The 20,368-nt window shown below is 37.3% G+C and overlaps 1 protein-coding gene and 1 long non-coding RNA gene across 2 annotated transcripts; one reads left to right on the top strand and one right to left on the bottom strand.

Annotated features, from left to right (window-relative positions):
• Window positions 1-6,910: 6,910 nt before the first annotated feature.
• Window positions 6,911-9,553, bottom strand: LOC149007902 (uncharacterized). Its single transcript, XM_089166082.1, has 2 exons — window positions 9,119-9,553; window positions 6,911-8,760 (listed from the first exon to the last, which is right to left on the bottom strand). The coding sequence occupies exons 1-2, from the start codon at window positions 9,213-9,215 to the stop codon at window positions 7,868-7,870; spliced, it is 990 nt and encodes a 329-aa protein (XP_089022208.1). The 5' UTR covers window positions 9,216-9,553; the 3' UTR covers window positions 6,911-7,867.
• Window positions 9,554-11,739: 2,186 nt separating this feature from the next.
• Window positions 11,740-18,940, top strand: LOC149007901 (uncharacterized). The gene is made up of 4 exons (XR_016175338.1): window positions 11,740-11,918; window positions 17,150-17,234; window positions 17,327-17,488; window positions 17,693-18,940. It is a non-coding gene; the product is annotated as an uncharacterized LOC149007901 (long non-coding RNA).
• The last annotated feature ends 1,428 nt before the right edge of the window (window positions 18,941-20,368 follow it).

Genomic DNA, 20,368 nt, shown 5'->3' with positions numbered 1-20,368 from the left:
GAAGATACCTTGTAGAAGAATCTCAGGAGTTGCAGAGAGGAAGAGACGATCTCAGCTGTGAGCGTGTGCGTGCTTGGCTTGGAAATGAAGTTGGGTTTACGATGGGTTTTGGTGGGAACATCTATTTCTGTTCTTGTTTTTTCATTTTTAATCAAATCTATTGATTCTACACAAGTTCCTTTTTCTCCGGCTCTGTTAAACGGACCGGTTCTGTCAATTATCATCCTGCAGAACAGAAATAGGGCCAGAAGTATTCTCTAGAACTGTTACCAAACGATAGCACGTGAGCTGAACATAGGGGGGGGGACGGAAATCGATAATTCCGAATTCCGCATCCGCATCCGTTTAGAGGGTCCGACCGTCCGATTACTAATAGGATGCGGGAAACCCCTTTCATCCGGTATTACCGTCCGATAAAATTATCCGATTAAGTTACTTATTTGGTTTGTTTTCTTATTTTATATATTTTTATTTGAAATTGTGGTATTTTCAGATTTTTATTAAATAACTACTAAAGTTGTAAATTCTTATATTTGAAACCTACACTTACAAATAAAGTGGTAAAGATGTTATGTAGCGAAACTGTATCAATCTATATTCATTGCCATTTAGAATAATTTCTTCAAGAAAATAACTATCCGATTATCATCCGTCCGGTGTCCGAATCCGTGGATATTATCCGTCCGTCCGATATAATAGGTGCGGATTGGTATTCCACTATCCGTCCGATCCGTCCGTTCCCCCTAGCGACATGCAATTAATTTCTACTTCTAAGGGTTAACTCACTTGGCAAAAATGTTTCTTAGTAGAAAATTAGAAATTAAGACTTCGAATTCTTTTGAGACAAGGGACAAAACCCGCCTTAAAAATTATACGTTAAAGCTATCCTCTATATATATATATATTTTTAAATTAATTAAAGTAATAATAAATTTTACATGTTTTCATTATTAGTGATTTTTTTTGGGTACATACTATTAGTGGTTTTTTTTTTATGTTTAGATCAAGTCTGGGCCTCCTCATAGGATGTATTTGTAATTTTCTAAAAAATAACAATACTTTTTCATATTTAAAAGCCTATTAACCATCAAATAGTATAGGCCCTATAGGGCTACTTTGATAGGTTTGATTTCAGGTTACAACTGTGATTTATCGATTATTACATAATGACCCACCCCAATTGGGATTGATATATAGTAAATTCCAAATACAATAGCAACTATAGGCATCAAAAAATATTTTTAATCCAAGACGCTACAAAAATATATCTAAACCCACTACCAAATATCCACTATGGGAGGGACTATAGATTCTTTGGTGGAAATTATGAAGACATGTAAACCTCAAGGTGATCTACTCACATTTCAAAGTTTGGAAATGAAAATTGTGTTTAGTATTTTTATTCCTTTATTCAACATTTGTTGATTTTCTCTCTTAACCCAAACTCAACCCCTTAGAGAAACACCAGAAACAAATCTAAGTGTTTATGAAAACAAAAACACTTTTGTAGGCATTTGACAAAACTATAATTTAGAAGTAAAAACAATACCTATAGGCATTTGATAAAATCTATTTCTTAAACTCCAACTCATGTCTTCCTCCTCTTCCAACACCAACCCTCATTCTTATGCCATAGATGGAAGAGCTCTATCAAAGTATCAACATGATTTTAGTAGGGTTATTATGTTTAGAGTATCAAATTCTATAAATATTCTTCATAAAACTGTTTCACTTAAACACTCTTCTCAAACAATTTTTGGCCAATTTTTCTAATTCTTAAAGCAAACGACGCTAGAAACTGTTTTTCAGCAGATTGTCAAAGGGTCCTTAAATTTATATTTACAAATGATCACATCGCAGGTTGCCAAGGAGTAACCAAAGATGCCAAGCCACAACCCTCTGTATTTACTCATTCTCATATTATCAACAGAATTTGATTCTTCACTTTACACCCAAAGGAGAAAAAAGAAGAAGAAAATGAATCTTCAGGTAGAGGTAGTCGATGATCCTTCATGTTGCTCTTCCTGTAACAGGGCTAGAAAATCGTGTATATTAACTGGAGACCTTCAACAAACGAAAATGCAAGAAATGCATGATAGTCAAACTAGCTTTTCTAACACCACATATGGAAGATAGTTTGAAGAAAATGGTTTAAACCTAAAACAAATGGTATACAGAATGAAAATTGGAGTTGAGACTTCCAGTTGCATCTTAATAAAATTGTTTACTGGAACCTGTAAAAGATAGTAAAGAAAGATTGTGGATGATGGAATCACTCCCCACTTCTTGATAAAAGTATTGAACAGGAATGCTTATTTTACTAGATTTGGCTGGATAAGTAAAGATAGATGTTCTGCCTCAATGACAGTAGGAAGAAGAAGACTTGGGAGATTGGTACAGCAATATAAGATTCCAGTGATTTCCTCATCGCAAAGTTGTAATTAATGAAAGCTACAGCAAAAAATGAGAAGAGAATGCAGGTGGTGTCATAACAAAAAATGCAGAAGAAATTTTTATAGCAGCAAAGGCTGTTCATTTAAATCTTAGCTCAGGGAAATGGTGGAAGCAAAGGCTGACCTATTTCTGGTTCAATATATCTTGTGTAGTTTCTGATTACTAAATCCCATGAGAAAGTTTCTGAAAATTCACATTCTATATACCTCAATTCAGGCCTACTAGATCCTAGCATGGTGCGATTAAGCAACCGCACATAACCTCATATTTACCAGAATCAGAACCAGAACTTTACATCCTAGACAGGGAAGAGTTAAGAAAGCTCAAGCCTCAAGGAATATGAAACATCAACTAACAGAAGCTAGATTTAAAAAAAGGCTCTTCATCAAACTTTATCTTGGGACCTATCACTTCAATGCTTAAGCAAATCAGTCTAATCAGTATATACTGATCTCTTGAAAATATTGAAGACTTATGCTGGCTAAGGGAATGGTAACCTCTCTAGTGACAGTTTTCTGTCAGGCTGTATGAATTCAGCCTGAAGCACATGGAGTATCCAAGTTAGGGGCAGAGTGCTCATTTCACTGTCTCATTTGAGAGATGTCACGACCGTAATTTCTAAGGCTAGGTGGGGCCCACCTCACCAAAACCCTACTAGGGCACACAGCAGTTCACCTTACCTGTTAAACCTATTGTTAGAGTTTTACCATAGCAACACAGAAACATGGCTAGAAAGGAGGAAATTAGAATACCCTAACTGATGGCACCTATCCTACTCTTTCACAATATATACAGAGTGCTAAAGTGCTAGCTTAAATACAATCATCACTGTACTTCCTCAGAACTAGATATATACATACCTCACAAGACATGCTTTATATTCTACTAAACTGAACAAAAAACCATCACCTTTGTGTCAACCAGGGATCGAGATTTTGGTTTTTGGCCAGGTTTTGAAGAAGGCTAACAATAGTATGTTTATAGAAAACATAAACTGGGCATACAAAGATTCACCCACATACAGCTTCAACAGCATTTTCCTAAGAGGAAACTAAGAGGGATTTGACCTAGTCATTTAGAAAATGGGCAGAGAACACAACAAAGACAAGTAAGCTAGGTACGTGCATAATGTGGCATTGGAAGACTGCTATAGATCTGTTGTGTATTACATGCATTGGGAATTAAAAGCAGCAAAATTAATCCTTCCAGAGCTCTGAAGGTAAGCTGAATGTGATACACGATGGGTGCTTGAAGTAGATATGATAGCCATAAGAATGCCATTGTAGCTATAAGAATGCCATTTAACAAAGACCCGTGACTAGATTGTCCTGAAGACAGATTGTGACAGGAAGGAGTGGCACTTGGAAGTGTTGTGACTTAACATTTAGGTTCCGGAACCAATTCCATCTGGAAAGAGGAAGGATTAGAAATTTGAAGACTCCTAAACAAATATTACCACTGATCTAGAAGTTCAATAAACAGAACAAATAAAACTAATTTTAGGAACATAATCCACGTTACTGATAATGGCATGAACACAAGAGCATCCATTGACCCTATCATTGGCCAATCCATCTGCCAACTGCTTTTAACAGTTGTGTTTGGTAAGATGCCTTATCCAATTTTGACTGACAATCACATAACTCTATTTCTCCTTCATATACTACTCAACTTAACCCATATGAGGCTTTTGAGCCAGGGGGGGGGGGGGGGGATGGCAGATGGTTGAACATCTATTTGAATCTCATTTGATACTAAGAAGAGCCACCACTGCAGTCGGAGACTAATGTAGTACTGTACTCGAGTAAAGATGGTAAACAAACAAAATCTTTTCACAAAGAATGAATTCCAGGATTGAAAAGTTAACTAAAGCACAAAATCAGATGTGAAACAAAACTGAAAAATAAGAGTGTTATGATAATTGTATTTCTAGAATAACTTTATGACAGCAAGATAGAATTGTAATTCAAAGTAAGGGTAGTACTGTAGATCAGAATTGAGCTAGGCTGAAGCACAGATTACCAAAATGAGATGAGAAAGCTACAATAAAAATCTGGTATCAAGCAGATGGGAAGATTGGATTAGTAAGCAGAAAAAAGAAGATTAACCACTAAAATAGACCCATTAATAGATGAAGAAAGTGAGGGAACAATATGAGGGAAGTGAGAGAACAATAAGAATAACAAAGTAACACCTAGTCTTCACACAGCAAGGTTGAACGGGTGGACCGAACACCAACATACCTTAATTAACTCAAGGCTTCTCTATAGAGAAGAATGACTTGCAAAAGCAAATATTGATTCGGATTCATGAGTGATGTGATCAATCATTTTACATAAGTCCCTTTATATAGCCAATCACAAGACATATATTAAATACATCAAACAACTAGTAATTAACACCTACCGATGAGAGTATTAACTAAAACCTAGCATTGACTTAACTACTAGCCAACTGTCAACAAAAGAAAGCTCTTTTGAAAATGGAGTCTCTTATTTTCACACTACAGCCCTTTTTATTGACTTTGAGACATTTCTCAAGCATCCGGCCATATTAGACTAAACTTGGGTTTAGGTTTAGCCCATGAGGACCATAATATCTGGGTTGACTCTAACCCACTTGAGTAGTCCTCGCCCATGAAAGCCATAAACTGATTTGAGTCATACCCCTAGGCCATTGGTTGGTTTGACCCCTTGGGCATCTTCTTTCAAAAGTACATCGTTAGCCTTGCATCAAAGGCATAATACAACATTAATGAATAAGAAGGAAGACAAATCCATTACTTAAAGAGCTGTATTTTTTCATTAACACGAGGATAAGTGAAAGTCACCTCCTTTAAAAAGTACAGACATTCTTAAAGAGCTGCAATCTTTCATTAACACAAGGGTAAATGAAGTCAATTCTTTCAACAAGCACAGACACTTCATGACACATGTTGTTATCGTCTCACCTATAGTCAATATAACAAGGGAAATTAAAGGAAGGCTGAGAAATCTTAGCTTAATTAAGTTCTTTAAACGAATTTAAGCTCTCTCACAGACTCCAACAAAACCCTAAAACAATCAAATGCAAATAAAACAAATCCAACTATAATCCAAGTTATACAGCTTTTCAACACTAGCTACCAAATAAAGTGATTGATTTTTACAGCATTGAAATTGATAGAGATCTAGAGATGAAAGGTTGTATCAAGAGAGTACAATCTGTCCTTGAAGTAGAGATCAGTTGAAGTTTAATGAAGGAACTACAGGTTCTTCACCAAAGTTTGTTCACCTCACAGATTCTTCTTGCTGAAACTCCAACGGTTTCTTCAGTCTCAAGGATGATGTCAAGTTCCTTTGGGCTTTCACAATAAGATTTTTCCTGTCTCAAAACATGGAATGGGTCATAATGAGCATTCTAGAATGAGCCTCATTCCCCACACATTCTAAAGCCTGAGGATGAGAACGGACACCAATTATTCTTTTTATCACCTCAAAATGCATCCCAGTCATAGAATGCATACCACACACAGCCTTATTGTGCATCCATAGAGAAGACATTTTGTCTAAAAATTTGTAAGTTCAAAAATTCCACAAGAAAGCAGCTTTCCCATTTCATGAAATCATCTGAATATGAACACCTTGTCTATATACTTTTCAAGCACTTGACAATCCCCATGTGGTGTTTATACGAATATAAATGCATAAAGTTGTGCTGGTCTTCATTCTTGAAATTTATACTAGGTCTAAAATGCGCTCTAAAGCAAGAAAATAATGAAAAGTCAAGATTCAGAATGCACATAGACCTCTAATTTATTCCAAAACGGCAAACCAAACTATAGCTAAAATGTTTTGTTTTGCAAGAAAGGTTGCAAGACAAATCAAAGAAACTTCCACTAACTCCAAAAGCTTTTATATGCATCTGTTCCCTGCATTTACTAAACAGATCATACTAGGCGCAATAGACATTGTTCCAGATCAAGCACTGAGATAATTTTTAAAGCTAAGGGCTTACGAAATCCATTATGAAGACTAGAAAGTAAAGGACTAGCAAGGAAGAGGGGAAAGTGACAAGGGGATGGATGTGTTGTCTGTGCTCAGAACATCCATTGTGGGGGCTAGAGAGTAAAGGACTTATAAGGAAGAGAAGTACAAGGGGTGGGCGGATGGAAGAACAAGGATGCATTCTTCATGCTCACAACATCCATTGTGAGGAGTAAAAATTAAAGGGCTAATAATTTTCACAGATGGACTCCCAAATCCAGATCCATTGACCAGATGTGGAAGACCAAATGCAATGATGTCAGATCCAAAATCTCCTTTTTGCCCCTTAAGCATTAAACCTCTTGTAGATACCCCAAGGAACAGGCATATGTTTTTACCTGGGACCTAAATAGTTCTTTATTACACTCTCCAAGGAGTTCTTAGTTGGGAGCTCCCCCCCCCCCTCTCTGTCTCCCTTGTTTTTTCTCCTTCATTCGGATTGTTTATATGCATTTCTTACTCACCCAAAAAATGTAAAGGACTAATAAGGAAGAGAAGAATAAAGGATGAGGGGATCGATGTGTTGTTCTCCTTGGCCATTGGAATTGCAGATGGAAAGAAAAAGGGACCCATACACATATCGCAGCATGTGGACAATGGCTAAAGGGCAGGGGAGGGTCGAGTATCAAAAGCTGTCTTCTCTTCCCCATCACCGCAACAGCATCCTCCTATATAAGCCCAACCTGTTTTCTCCTTAGTATTCTTTTACCCATTCTGTTCTCCCTGTTAGATGCCTGATAAACAACTCAATTGCAAACTGGTATTAGCCTTTTATTGCTACTTCAAAAATACAATGAAAATAGTAAAACAAAAAGATGAAGAGAAAAATACAGGATAAACTAATCTGTGCATATTCCAATAACAGTTTATCGATCAAGACCAAGAATGCAATCCAGAGGAAAGAAAAAATAATGTTCTCATTGTTTACATAGACTTGTGCCTTTCATATGTCACACAGGGACTATACTTGAAAATTTTGACTACATACATAAAGAAGATTAATATAAGAAGGTGGTGTCCTATAACTCAGTTATATAGCAAAAATTAAAGGTAGATCAGAGTCAACCAATACTAAGAAACAGCATTCTCTAACTTCAAGATTGCCTACTTCTCCGGGCCTACAAACTGACTGAACAGCAAGAATACCATGATGCAGCCACATGCGTTTTATCCACCAGGCGCACATAAAAGAAACAATCTTCTTCCATCCATGAACTGTTTGTTAGTCATCTTCTGTATACCTTGACGCCTTATACCCCAAAATGGGTCAAGTAGCACCACCTCTCTTCAGATGATTCTCCTTCCATGTTCCTGGATTTCCACTGTTTCAGGAATCTGAATAGTCCCAGAACCCAGCAAAAATTAAATAGGTAGATCTAGGTCACTGACTACAAAGAAACACGTTTCTCCCAACTCCGCGGGTTGCCTGTTTCCCTGGATCCATTGCAAGAATTGATTGAGTTCCAATGCTGTGAGGCAAAAGGCTTCTTATCCACCCTTGGGAGTTCATAAGATAAATTTACCCTCTTCCTACCTTGACCTCTCATCCACCGATTATCTGTTTGGCAGTAATCTCCTTGAGACCTATTTGTCTTATATCTCGACATGTATTGACTAGAAGCATCTCTTTTTCTGTAATTCTCATCCCATGTCCCCCAATTTGCACAGTTATTGGGTTCTGGATTCTCCCAATCATTTTTATTCTTCTCCCATTGGTTTCTCTCCCATGAGGTGCCCCTAGAGTCTCCATGTTTGCTATTCTCCAAAGCATTGTTTCCCCTATCACATTCACGCTCCCAAGGACTGACAGCATTATTGACATTACGAACACAAGCATGTAATCCTGAATCCAGTAAATCATCAACAGTTCCACCTGGAATTTCCTTGGCATCATCCCATCCAGAGTATAGAACTGGCTGACTTAAGAAAAGAGAATCACCAACAAGTTTAGACTTCCCCTTTTTGTCATCTTTATTGAAAGGTAGCTGTTCTTGCTCTAAATCCAACAACAGCTCCGGATCAATAACACAATTCCAGTCAATTTCATCAATGTACATATCTCGGTCAGGCAGAGAAATGTTACAGGGGAGGCCATTCATTTTTGCCCAAAAGCGGTTTTTTGCATTGTCAAATGCCTGTTGGCCAGCTGAATCATTCCACTTAAGCACATTTTCATGGAAAGACGTCTCCTTCTTGGCGTCTAAGATTCTTCTCCAGGGAATTCCGCCAACTTCACTGCAAAACTGCTTCTCCCATGCAGGTACAGTAAGCTGCCTGGGCCCTGAAGTTATAAGAGAAAGGTCAGACAAATCAAGCAACCCATCATACCATGATCAAAACATAGAAACAGAACCCCCATGATAAAAATAAGAATCTAAACTTACCCCCCAAAAAAAATCAGCTTCTAAATCATTAAGGTCTTTTTCTGGGGTCAAAAGAACCCAAAAGAAGAGGGATCTCGATCTTTCAATCACAGTCATTATCTTCTCCTATTAAGCTACTCTGCTAATGCAATTACTTAGCCCGGAACATACATACAAAGAGGGGACCCAGAAACCACAAAGAAAAATCTGAAAAAGAGAGCAAATTACAAGAACCCATCGGTTAAGTTTCTGAACAATCAGCCAAAGCAAACGTACCAGAGGGCGGTCTTCTGTAGTGCGATCTTGAGGATGTCCTTGTTGCATCTTGATGATAAATATCACCAACTCCATGGCGTCTGAACCTATCATTCATGGTTTCAGGTTTTGAAAGAACCCACAAGAAACAACACCTCACAGATCTACAAGAATATCAATTCTGAATATCTGAAGCATGCAGAGAATTTGAAGGGATGAAATAAGCGGAAATCTGTCGCAGCGGCTTATAGAAAGCTGCAAACAACTAAGAACTTGACCTCAACTATGAAGCAGACGTTGCACGCTTGCAGTCACTGGAAACACTGCACAGAGAAAGTTGTGCCAATCTAATGGTTAGGCTTGCGTCGATTACTCCGAATGAGTTACTTTTTCAGTACCTGACACATCATAACTGACCTACCCATCCACCCCTTCCAAGTTCCAACTTCCAACGAGGAAAATCTAAGACTGACCCAGATTTTCCTCCAAAAAAATCAGTAGATATTTATAGGAAAATATTTTTCCATTTTATAAGCTGCATGAGGATTTCTATAAAATGAATTGCAATAGGGCATGATTCGATAAAAAAAAAAAAAAAAAGAGTGGCTCTGTCATTTGAGATGATGCTGGTCAATTGATTTCACTTGTTCTTGTGGAATTTAATGTGATTCGAGTCTAATTGTTGAAACTGTGGAATCTGGTTTGATTCAAGCCTGTGAAGTTAGAATTAACCACGTGAATTCAATCAATAATTCTCTTATTGGGATTGTTTCTTTGGGTCAAGATGTTTTAAATTTGGAATAATCTTTTGATTATTGTGAGTTTTGTTTTGTTATAATTTTTCCAAATTATGAACTTCTAACTCTGTAGTCTTCATAGTTGAATATTATTACTTGTGTGAGTTTTTTTTTCGATCTATCCCAAAACTAATAGTGGTGTTGTATGAGACACCCAAAGCCTTTCACTCTTTATATTATTTATTTTGATAATTGTCTAAAACAATTATTGGATCAAGTAGGACTATTCATGTTCTTGCCTTCCACTTTCTTATTGGGAAGAACCCATCGTATGTTAAGATGTCAAGTGTTACGGTTTTGGTAATGTAATAATAGTTTCAACATAGTATAGAAAATAAACACTCAAAATCAAAATTGTACCACACAATTTTGTATCAATATCGTTATTGGTGCAGTTATGATAAAAACAAATAGTATGAGTGATGGTACATGTTGCTTTCAAATATAACTCCTTGAGTGAATTGCGATCAAGTTTTGTTGGCAGGGACGGACCCAGGGTTTAATATGGGGGGACCGAAGAATGAAGACCATATAACTTTTCCGTTGGGGAAGCATTTGTGTTGTTTTGCTACACATATTGTGTGGGCCCTTATAAAATCCATTGAAGGTCTCACCTCTAAATTATTTTATTATATTAAGATATAAGTCTACATATATTTTGTGGGGCTTACATATATTAAAAAAAAAGATAAATTATTAATAATTTTTTTTTTCAAGACAAAATATAGATAAATTAAAGCAACAATATATATATATATATATATACATGATTTCAACCTTAAAAAGTTAAATGCAAGTCAAAATTTTCTTTGATAGGAGATATAAATAAATTTTAAAAAAAAACTTTTTTTAGGTAATAGATGCAAAAATGGTAGTTAATTACCTTACTAACTATAGATATTTTATCTACAAATCACAATAAAAAATCAAATAACAAAACTTGCAAAAGAAATAAAGAAACATAGAATATAAAATCAAATAAAAAGAATAACAAAAGGAGAAAAAGAGAAATCATAAATAAATTGAAAGAGAGAAAGATTATATAATTGTGGAGTATATGTTTTTCCAAATTTTCTTAACCCATGCTTATAGAAAGGGAAGAGAATAAATAGGAAGAAAGGAAAGAGAGAGGAGGGAGGAGATAGAAGAGAAAAAAAAAAAGAATTGAGGAATTAGTTTATAATTATAAATGAAATTTTGAATATCTAATAAGATTTTTTTTCAAAAATTTTCTTAATCCACATTTATAGAAAGAGAAGACAATAAATAGAAATAAAAGATGAGAAAGAAAATAGAAGAAAATAAATAGGGATTGAGAAATTAGTTTTTAATTAAGAATGACATTTATACTCATTATTTTACTTTTAAAATTATTCTCAATATTCGAAGAGAGCCAAAGAGTGACATTCACATGTGAAAAGAGAAAAAACTTAAAAACTCAAGAAAAATAAGATAATTAATATTATTTTAATAAAATTCGGGGGTCATGGCCCCCTCGGCCCCTCTATAGGTCTGCCCTGGTTGTTGGTTGGATTAAAACCTATTCATAGACACAAACAATAGGTGCTTGTTGGACTGATGTTGGTAGCAGCATCAGACGAGAAAGTTAGATCTAGGAACAAGACTGGCCCAAGGTTAGGGTTTTGAGAACTCCGAGCTGAATAGCTAAACAACAATATAAAAGTAAAAGAGCTTTACCTTTAAATGGGACAGTTGAGAGATATTTATAATATAATCTCAACTTGACAAGTCAACTCATATAAGTATTAATTTTGGTCGAACATCCCCAACTGTGCGCAATAGACAACTCGATGATTGACACCAGTACATGGATTTTTATTTTTATTTTTGGTTGAAAATATATGAGATTTTTATTTTTATTTTTATTCAGAAACGGACCTTTTTTCCAAGTTCGATAAATTCTACTTGGGTTTTCGTCGAGTTCATCGATGTTGAGAAGTGAGAACCAGACATTGTCCAGTTTCCAACTTTATCGCTTGAGGCTCGTGACCAGTGTACCCCAGGTAAGCCTCCGAGCTCTCTGTTTGCTTCTTCTTTCTTCTTTATCGTCTGCTGGAGCATGCTAGGTTTTATAGTTCATTGCTTCTTCTTGATTCCTTTTGTTAAGTTGTTCGTGTGATTCGCATGATTCTTCCCAAATGAAATCCCAATCTGCATGTGGATTGCATTTTTGTATTTTTATTATGGTCCTTCAGATGGGAACATCTCTGCATGCCTATGTGTGACTGAATATTTATTTCCTAATTTGTTGGATTTGTCATTTTATTTATTCTAATTACTATGTAATGGCTGACTTTTTTTATTTTTTTTTGATTAAGCCAAACAAGATACAGATAATAGAATTGCAAAATATATGTTCGGGTATAACCGAGTTGAGTACTCTATTGTAATGCCAAGATGGTCAGATATGTGACAAACATCATCACAGGAGTAAATAATATCCATACAAAACCAAGATTCTGAAAAATATTTAGAAATATCAAGTAAGACCAAATAAAACGACCAAGCAGTCTTTGGATTGGGGCAAAGATCCTCCAGCTCTAGGCTGCTGAATCAAATAAAGCAATCCTTGATCAACAAACATTGTTGTGCAACAAAAAGGGCTGAAATTAGAGCTTCAACCAAGTCCCCATGCGATGATTTATCCTGTCTAATGTACCAAACAGTGTCCTCCTGTGCAAAACGAAAAGCCCAGCTGGTGAGTGCTACTGCATTGAGAGAGACTCCTGCAACCCATAGAACAGGATCAATGAACACAGACCAATCTGTTTGCATATAAGCTAAGGTATTCCAAAGGGAAGCAGGGCCACGTAACACAGAATCAGCAGTTCCTGAACTCACAGATTGAATCTCCAAAGTTTTTAACCAATGTAAAACCATTGATAAAATCAAAACTAGAGTCAATTTGGCATTTTGAAATAAGATTTTATTTCTAGAATCCCAAACATAATAACAAGTGATTACCCCCCACCCCACAACAATAAGCCTTGTCCCAACTAAATGGGGTCGGCTACATGGATTCTTGCCCTCCATTCAGCTTTGTTTGAGGCCATACTAGATACAAGGCCTAAGCTACACGTATCCTTTCTCTCCATTTCTCTTAAGGTTATCTTAGGTTTGCCCCTAGCTCTTCTAATCCCTTCAATTTATATTATATCACTTCTCCGTACAGGGGTATTTATTTTCCTCTATTGAATGTGACCGTGCCACCTCAAACAACTTTCTTATAGCTTTTCACTTATGGGAGCAACTCCCAGACCAACTCTAATATGGTCATTCCTTATCTTATCCTTCCTAGTTTGGCCACTCATTTATTTTAGCATCCTCATTTTTGCTACATTCAATTTATTTATATGATTATTTTTAATAGCCCAACACTTTGCACCGTACATCATAACTGGTTGAATGACGGTCCTATAGATTTTTCTTTTAAGCTTTTATGGGATACGTCGATCATACAAGACCCCGGATGCACCTCTCCACTTCATCTACCCTATTTTGATTTTTTGGAAAACATCATCCTCTATATCACCTCTTTTATTTATGATTGAACCTAGGTACCTAAAACATTCACTTTGAGGAGCCCCCTTATCATCAAGTTTCACCACCTCATTGTTTACCCAATCATGACTAAAGTTACAAACTAGATATTTTTTTTTTGTTCTACTTAGTTTAAAGCCTCTTGATTCCATAATTACTTTCCATGATCCTAATTTCTAACTTGGTATTAATCCTACTTGAGTCTCATCTATCAACACAATATCATCAGCAAAAAACATACACCAAGGAACCTCGTCTTGAATGTCTTTGGTTAATTCATCCACTATAAGTACAAATAGATATGGGCTTAGAGTTGACCCTTGATGTAGCCCAATTGTAATTGGGAATTCATTATTTTGTCCCCTCACTGTTCTTACACTTGTCACTGAACCATCATACATATCCTTAACTATGTCCACGTATTTACTTGTGACCCTTCTTTTCTCTAATATTTGCCAAATTAATGCTCTAGGAATTCTATCATAAGTTTTCTCTAGGTCAATAAATACCATATCAAGGTCTTACCTACATTTTGTATACCTTTCCATTAGTCTCCTAATTAGGTAGATAGTCTCTGTCGTAGATTTTCTTGGCATAAACCCAAATTCTTTGTAACTGAGGTTAAATGTCTTAAAAAAAAAAGTAGTGTTAGTAAATACTTGCTTTGAAGTAATTCAGCCCATAGAGAATCATGTTGAGTAAGGAGTCTCCAAGAAAGTTTCATTTGAAGAGCTTTATTATGAGTCAAAGATTTCCTGAATCCAACCCCTTGTGATAAAGGTAAATGGGATTTATCCCATGAAATCATAGAAGGATTGGATTTTTGGATATGTTACCATTCCAAAATCTACTAGAAATAGCATCAATTTTATTGCAAATCTTTTGAGGCAAAGTGAAAGTGGCCATATGGTAAGTTGGGATAGAGGACAAACCAGATTTAATGAGAACTTTCTCCTTGCAAAGCTTAGGCAATTTGATTTCCTAGCTTTCAACTTATCAGCCACCTTATCTAATTAGAAATCTTTGACAGAAGACTTGGAGACCATCAGATGAGAGCCTAGATACTTGCTAGAATTATGCATTGGTTTAATTTAATGATTTTACTAAGCTCCTCCTGAAGTTGCAAAGAGACATTAGCACTAAAAGTTAGTCCATCTTTGGAGAAATTAACCTCTTGGGCAGACAAACCAGAAAAATATCAAGTGCAACAAATATAGTAGACGAAATCTTCAGGACTAGCTCAACAAAAGATGTATACATCAACCATAAAAAACAAATGACTTACCTCATGAGTGTTTCTAGTCATGCAGATACCTTTAAAAACATGTAGATCCCTATAATCACCTAAGGTACGGGCTAAGGCCTCCATGGCACAAACGAAAACATAAGGGCTTAGAGGGCAACCTGCCGAATACCCCTTTGAGGCGAGAAAAATCAAATGGAGATCCTTCATTATTAAAAGAGAAAGAAACAGAGCACACCAGTGTGGATACTGGATTGAATATGGCAACTAGGTATTTCATATGAGTGTGGATCCACACTCATTATTAAACTCATATGAAATACAACGGATACCCATTTTTGACAATATCCTCCTCTGTGCTAAGATTATTCGAGGTTTTGACAGATCTGCCCATTCTCCTGCTGCCCTCTGAAAGTTGATCTTCACAAAACTTTTGACTCTATCCGTTGGGACTTTATTAGTGAAGTTCTATCGGCTATGGGTTTCCCCCCTCCCTTCATCCAATGGATTAAGATCTACATCTCCACCCCCCATTTCTCTGTAATCACTAATGGCTCCCCTACGGGTTTCTTTGCTTCTTGAGTCGGGATCCGTCAAGGATGTCCCCTCTCTCCTTATCTTGAGGTTCTTTCCTGCCTCCTTCAATCCAAAACTGATCAAATACTCATCTCTTCGATTCCTAAGTGTCGATCCTTGAAACTCACCCACTTGGCCTTCGCGGATGATCTCATGATTTTCTCTAAGGCTGACCATTCCTCTATCTCATCTATTCTATCCACTCTCTCTCTATTTGAATCTCTCTCCGGTCTCAGAGTCAATTTCAAGAAGTCTGCTATCTTTCTCTCTGGTATCCCGGACTCTACCCGTGCCTCCCTCCTCCTTACGGGGTTTTCTCTTGGCTCCTTCCCTGTCACCTATCTTGGCCTCCCCCTCATCCCTGGTAGGCTAACTCGCCATCACTGCTCCCCAATGCTTGACCATATTCGGAAAAAGCTCCAACTCTGGAAAAGTAAGTTTCTTTCTTTTGCTGGGAGAGTGGTGCTCATCCGCTCTGTCCTTCATTCCTTCTATCTTTATTGGTGTGGTATCTTTTCCTTTCCCAAATCCACTATCCGCTCTCTGGAATCTATCTTCTGCGCTTTCCTTTGAAAAGGCCAAGAGATCTCCCGCTTCCTCCATCCCATACCTTGGAAAGCTATTTGCCTGCCCTATTCTGAAGGAGGTCTGGGTATCCGTCGTATTTCAGACATGAATATGGCATGCCTTATGAAACTCATATGGAAAATTGCCTCTAAACATGATTCCATTTGGGTCTCTTGGGTCTATTCATACCTTCTTAAGAATGACTCCCTTTGGACTGTCTCCCTCCCTCTGCCAACCCCTCCTGGATCTGGAGGAAGCTCATGCTTCTCCGAGACCGCGCTATCTCTGCAATTTCTATCCAGATTTCCACTGGTCTCTCAACCTCTTCCTAGCTTGATCCTTGGCATCCGATGGGTATCTTGTTCACTCTTCTTGGTCCCAGAACTGTGTATGACTCTCGTATCCCTAAATCCACCCCCTCTCCGCTTTCATTTCCTCTGGGTCTTGGACTACCATCCCTCACCCCTGTCTCACACAAGTTTGGACCTCCCTACCCCCCCTCCTCTCCCTCTCTGAGGACCGTATCACCTGGCTTCAATCCCCCTCTAACCCATCCACCATTGCCTCAGCCTGGAACCTCCTCAGATCCCCCTCCCCCCGGTCCCATGGTGTAAGCTTGTATGGTTTAAAGGCCACATCCCTCGCCACTCCCTCACCCTTTGGAGAGCCCTTAACCTTGCTCTTCCTATCCAAGCTTTTCTCATTAGCTGCCACATTCCTGTTAGCCCCAACTGTGCCACTTGCTGGAATTGTTCAGAGGACCTGGACCATCTCTTCTTTGGTTGCCCGCTATCCCGCTCTGTTTGGATCCTAGCCCTTGCCACTATTTGGCCTAGATCGTGACGCCCTTTTGGCTTTGAATGAGAATGGAAATGGATCTTGAGAAACTTTATAGGTGCCACTATCTGTGACCATGTGGGTAAGCTTGTCTTTGCAGCCACTATCCACCATCTTTGGTGGGAACGTAATCTGAGAAGATGGACTTCCAAATCCCGATCCCGTGATTTGATTTGGAATGCCATCTATTTTGATGTTTCGACGAGACTTTGCTCTCTTCCCCACCCCCTTATTGCTGATTCTCCAAGAAATAGGCTGATTGTTAGTTCTTGGAGCCTCTCTCCCCCTCTTCAGTCTTCATATTGACTGTTCTCTCCCCCCCCCCCTCTTTTCCCCTCTTGTATATGTTCTCTTGTTCTCTTTCAGTTATTTAATATATTATTCACCCAAAAAAAATTGTTGTTGTGCTTGTCCTTGACATGTGGATCCAGTCTGCTGAACCAATTTTTATGGTCTGTTACTTTTTTGCAGGTTATTGCAGATTCGACCTCATTGTTAAATCCATCGGGTGTTTTCTAACTCTTGGACTCTCCCTAGTATCCATGATTTGGTTAAGGTAAGGCCCCAATGCATTTTAATGGGCAACTTGTATGAGATGATTCTTCCCCAGGCAACAGCTTGTAAGAAAGTTGGGCTACTTGGTTTCAGTGAACTTCAAAATAGAGCATTATTGGTGTTCACGTGGAAATTTTACAGTAGGGGGGCTTTGTTGATTTGCGCTCATCAATGGCTCAGAAATTTGCTTCATCAGCAAGCCAGTTGTATGGTACCCAGGATCCTTCTCTGCTCCCTATCAATTCTGTATATCAGGCAAGTCTCTAGCTGCAGGAGAACATAAATCTTCCTAGAAAATAAAAGGGGAAACAAGGAAAAGAGTTTCCATTTATTTTTTATTTTTCCATCTAATGTTTATATCAATTATGTAACATCTATCAGTTCATTTACTCGCCTCCATTACTTTTCTCTCAAAGGTATTTGAATATGACACCGTGGGTGCTCTTGCTTTGCTTGCAGCTTATTGAGTCCAGAGTTTCTGCCTTTCGGTCAGCAGTCATGCTATCAAGTTGCTTAGACTACCTTCTTGTGGAGATGAGCATGTCAAACAAATATTTTTATTCATCCAAAAAAATACATCTTTTTTTTTTAAAAGAGAGATCATACAGTAGGATGATGTTCAACTAATGTTATGTAATCTTCCTCATGAAACTCTGATGATGTGGAAGATGAGATGAGCATGGTAAAACCATAGTTTTTGAGGATGAAGGATTGAAGCGGTGAAGAGGAGCCTGAATGTGCTTTGGGAACTGACAAAGAAGCCATGGAACCCATTAATGGATTTAGTAGCTTCGAATAAAATGATGACATTGAGGGAAATGAAATTAAAATAGTAATCCTCCACCCTTCTTAAGGAGTTATATGTTTTTGGTCCTTATAAAGAAACAGACGATGTTGCTTAATTCAGGGTTACATAGACCCACAATTTGAGAATCCAATTATTACTGGTTGTACTCATATGTAGAAAATGTTGTACTGCACAAGTATACGTGCTAAAATTTTGACATTTAGCTTTGGAAGTTTTTGCAGTACTTATAGTTGGAATGCATGGGTTTTGCAGTTCTTCTGAAGGTTAACTTGCGGATTATCATATGTTTTCATGTTCCTTCTTAGTTCTACAGGAAAAAAATGACTATTCTGTATAGAGCTAATTGTATTTCTAGAATCTCTAATGAAAATGTTAATAGCTCCAAAACTCAGACCCAATGATGGTGATACAGGGTTTGCTTCTGAATGAACTAATTGGTTTTTACAGGTAAATTTTCAGCACTGCTTCTATCATGTAAATTGGACTGGACGAGTTTCTTCTGTGCTTAACTGACAGGTACATGTTTCCTGTGTCATGTGTTGCCATGTCTAGCCGATTACAGCACATCGGTGCGTTGTTGTGTTGGCCCCCTGCGCCAGGGGGGGGGGGGTTGTGTTGTCAAGGAGATGATAGAAAACAGAGCTTCTAACTGTTGGTGATGGTAAGAGATCTTAGAAAAATGTAATGGCAAAGAGGGCAAGGGAGAAGACCATGAAACTGTTGGCAGTGTAAAGGGTTAACAGAGGTGGTGCCATTGATGTCAGTGGTGGATGAGATGAGGGAGTATGGCAATGGGGGAGCTGCTCAGGCAGAACCCAGATCCCATCCCCACCCACATTAATACATTCATGTCAGCCGTGCATAGATGTGGCAATTATGAAGCCTTGGGCCATGGAACTTTCGGTGTTTTAAGCCAATTCAAAGATGCCTTTATCCAAAGTTAGTCAGCTGATTTTGGGCCCTTAAAAAGCTAACCTTCCTTGTCAAGTTACATCTTGTGGCTACTTTCTCATTGGACCTTCATGTATAGGTCCACCCTTCATCTACCACCTCACATGCGCCTCTCCCTCTCTAAATGAGAGTTATGGAAAGGTAAGGAGGTAAAGCTTTACATTCAAAGCATTGTGGGGAATACTGAAAGCAAAGTGTCCAAGATCATGGTAATTTTCCTTTAAGTAGGGTCTTATAAATGTTTCATTCATTGTAGCATTTGGATTATTACTTGAAAAAAATGATTCCCCCCCCCCCCCCATTTATGGTAGAAGAAAAAATAATTCTTCATTCAATGATTATCAGCAAAAACAAGTAATGTTGTAACATCATTTCAATCACGGTTTTAGGTATGGATATTTTAGACTCGGAAAAAAAAAATCTTCTGTTGTGCACAACAAATTACTTATATATCAAATAGAAGACTGTAATTAAAGGTTTAATTTTGAATTAATTTTTTTTTCAATATTCTTTTAATTTTTTAGTTTTTTTAGTCACTTGTTTGGCATATAAGTGTACTGTTGTGCACAATAGAGGGTGTTTTTCTATTTAGACCCATCAAACATGATTAATATCAATATTTAATCGATATTATCTCAATATAATCATGACATTGGCATGATTATAATTATTAATTTTTTGGAATTTCATACAAACTCCAAGTAAGTTATGGAGGTTGGTTTACCAAACAGCCAAAATATATTTTGCTTTTAAGGGAAAAAAAAAGTTAAAAGAGAACAATGATCAGAAGTTCAACCTAAAAGTGGGTGTAGCCATTGATGCTATATATATATATTTTGGTATGATAAATCCCAATAGGTAATTGATGGTCCTAAGGCTTGGAGCTTAAAGCAATTTTAATTTTCTAGGTTGAGTAAAGCATGGAGTTTAAAGCTAAGTACACTGCACATGATCTGGTTAAGGACCACTAAATAAATATTTAAATTTCCAAATAAGGATAAGAATGTGGTTTTGATGATGTTTATGTGAAATTGCACCAATAATAGGATTGGAGTTAATATAATTTAAAAAGAAGATGGTTTGAGTGTAAATGGCATGGCATTTGCTTTCTCTGAAAATATATAGAAAGAACTTTCGTTTGAATAATCTAATTTATGGTATTAAGTAGGTTCTTAAGTAGGTTTTTCTCTCTTTGAGTAATCATCCCACTATATCACACATTGTCAATGGGACCTAGACTCATGTCGGTTCATATGATAGTACAAAGGGTAAGCATAACAATATACACCACACAAATTGGTAGCTTTGTTTTCTCAAAACAAGAACAATAATAAAACTATACAATTGCAGGGAAAGATTATTTTTAAAGGGCATGT

The sequence above is a fragment of the Hakea prostrata genome, chromosome 8 (assembly GCF_041222555.1).
Source record: "Hakea prostrata isolate BN-2017 chromosome 8, UWA_Hpros_2, whole genome shotgun sequence".
Lineage (NCBI taxonomy): Eukaryota > Viridiplantae > Streptophyta > Magnoliopsida > Proteales > Proteaceae > Hakea > Hakea prostrata.
Note: the sequence above shows the minus strand (reverse complement) of the source record. Positions and strands in the feature narration are given on the sequence as shown.

Excerpts from the sequence above, each read along its gene's own strand:
- LOC149007902 (XM_089166082.1), bottom strand. The coding sequence starts at position 9,215 with ATGAATGATAGGTTCAGACGCCATGGAGTTGGTGATATTTATCATCAA. Across the intron at positions 8,761-9,118 it reads CTACAGAAGACCGCCCTCTG|GGCCCAGGCAGCTTACTGTA; the intron begins GTACGTTTGCTT and ends TTATAACTTCAG.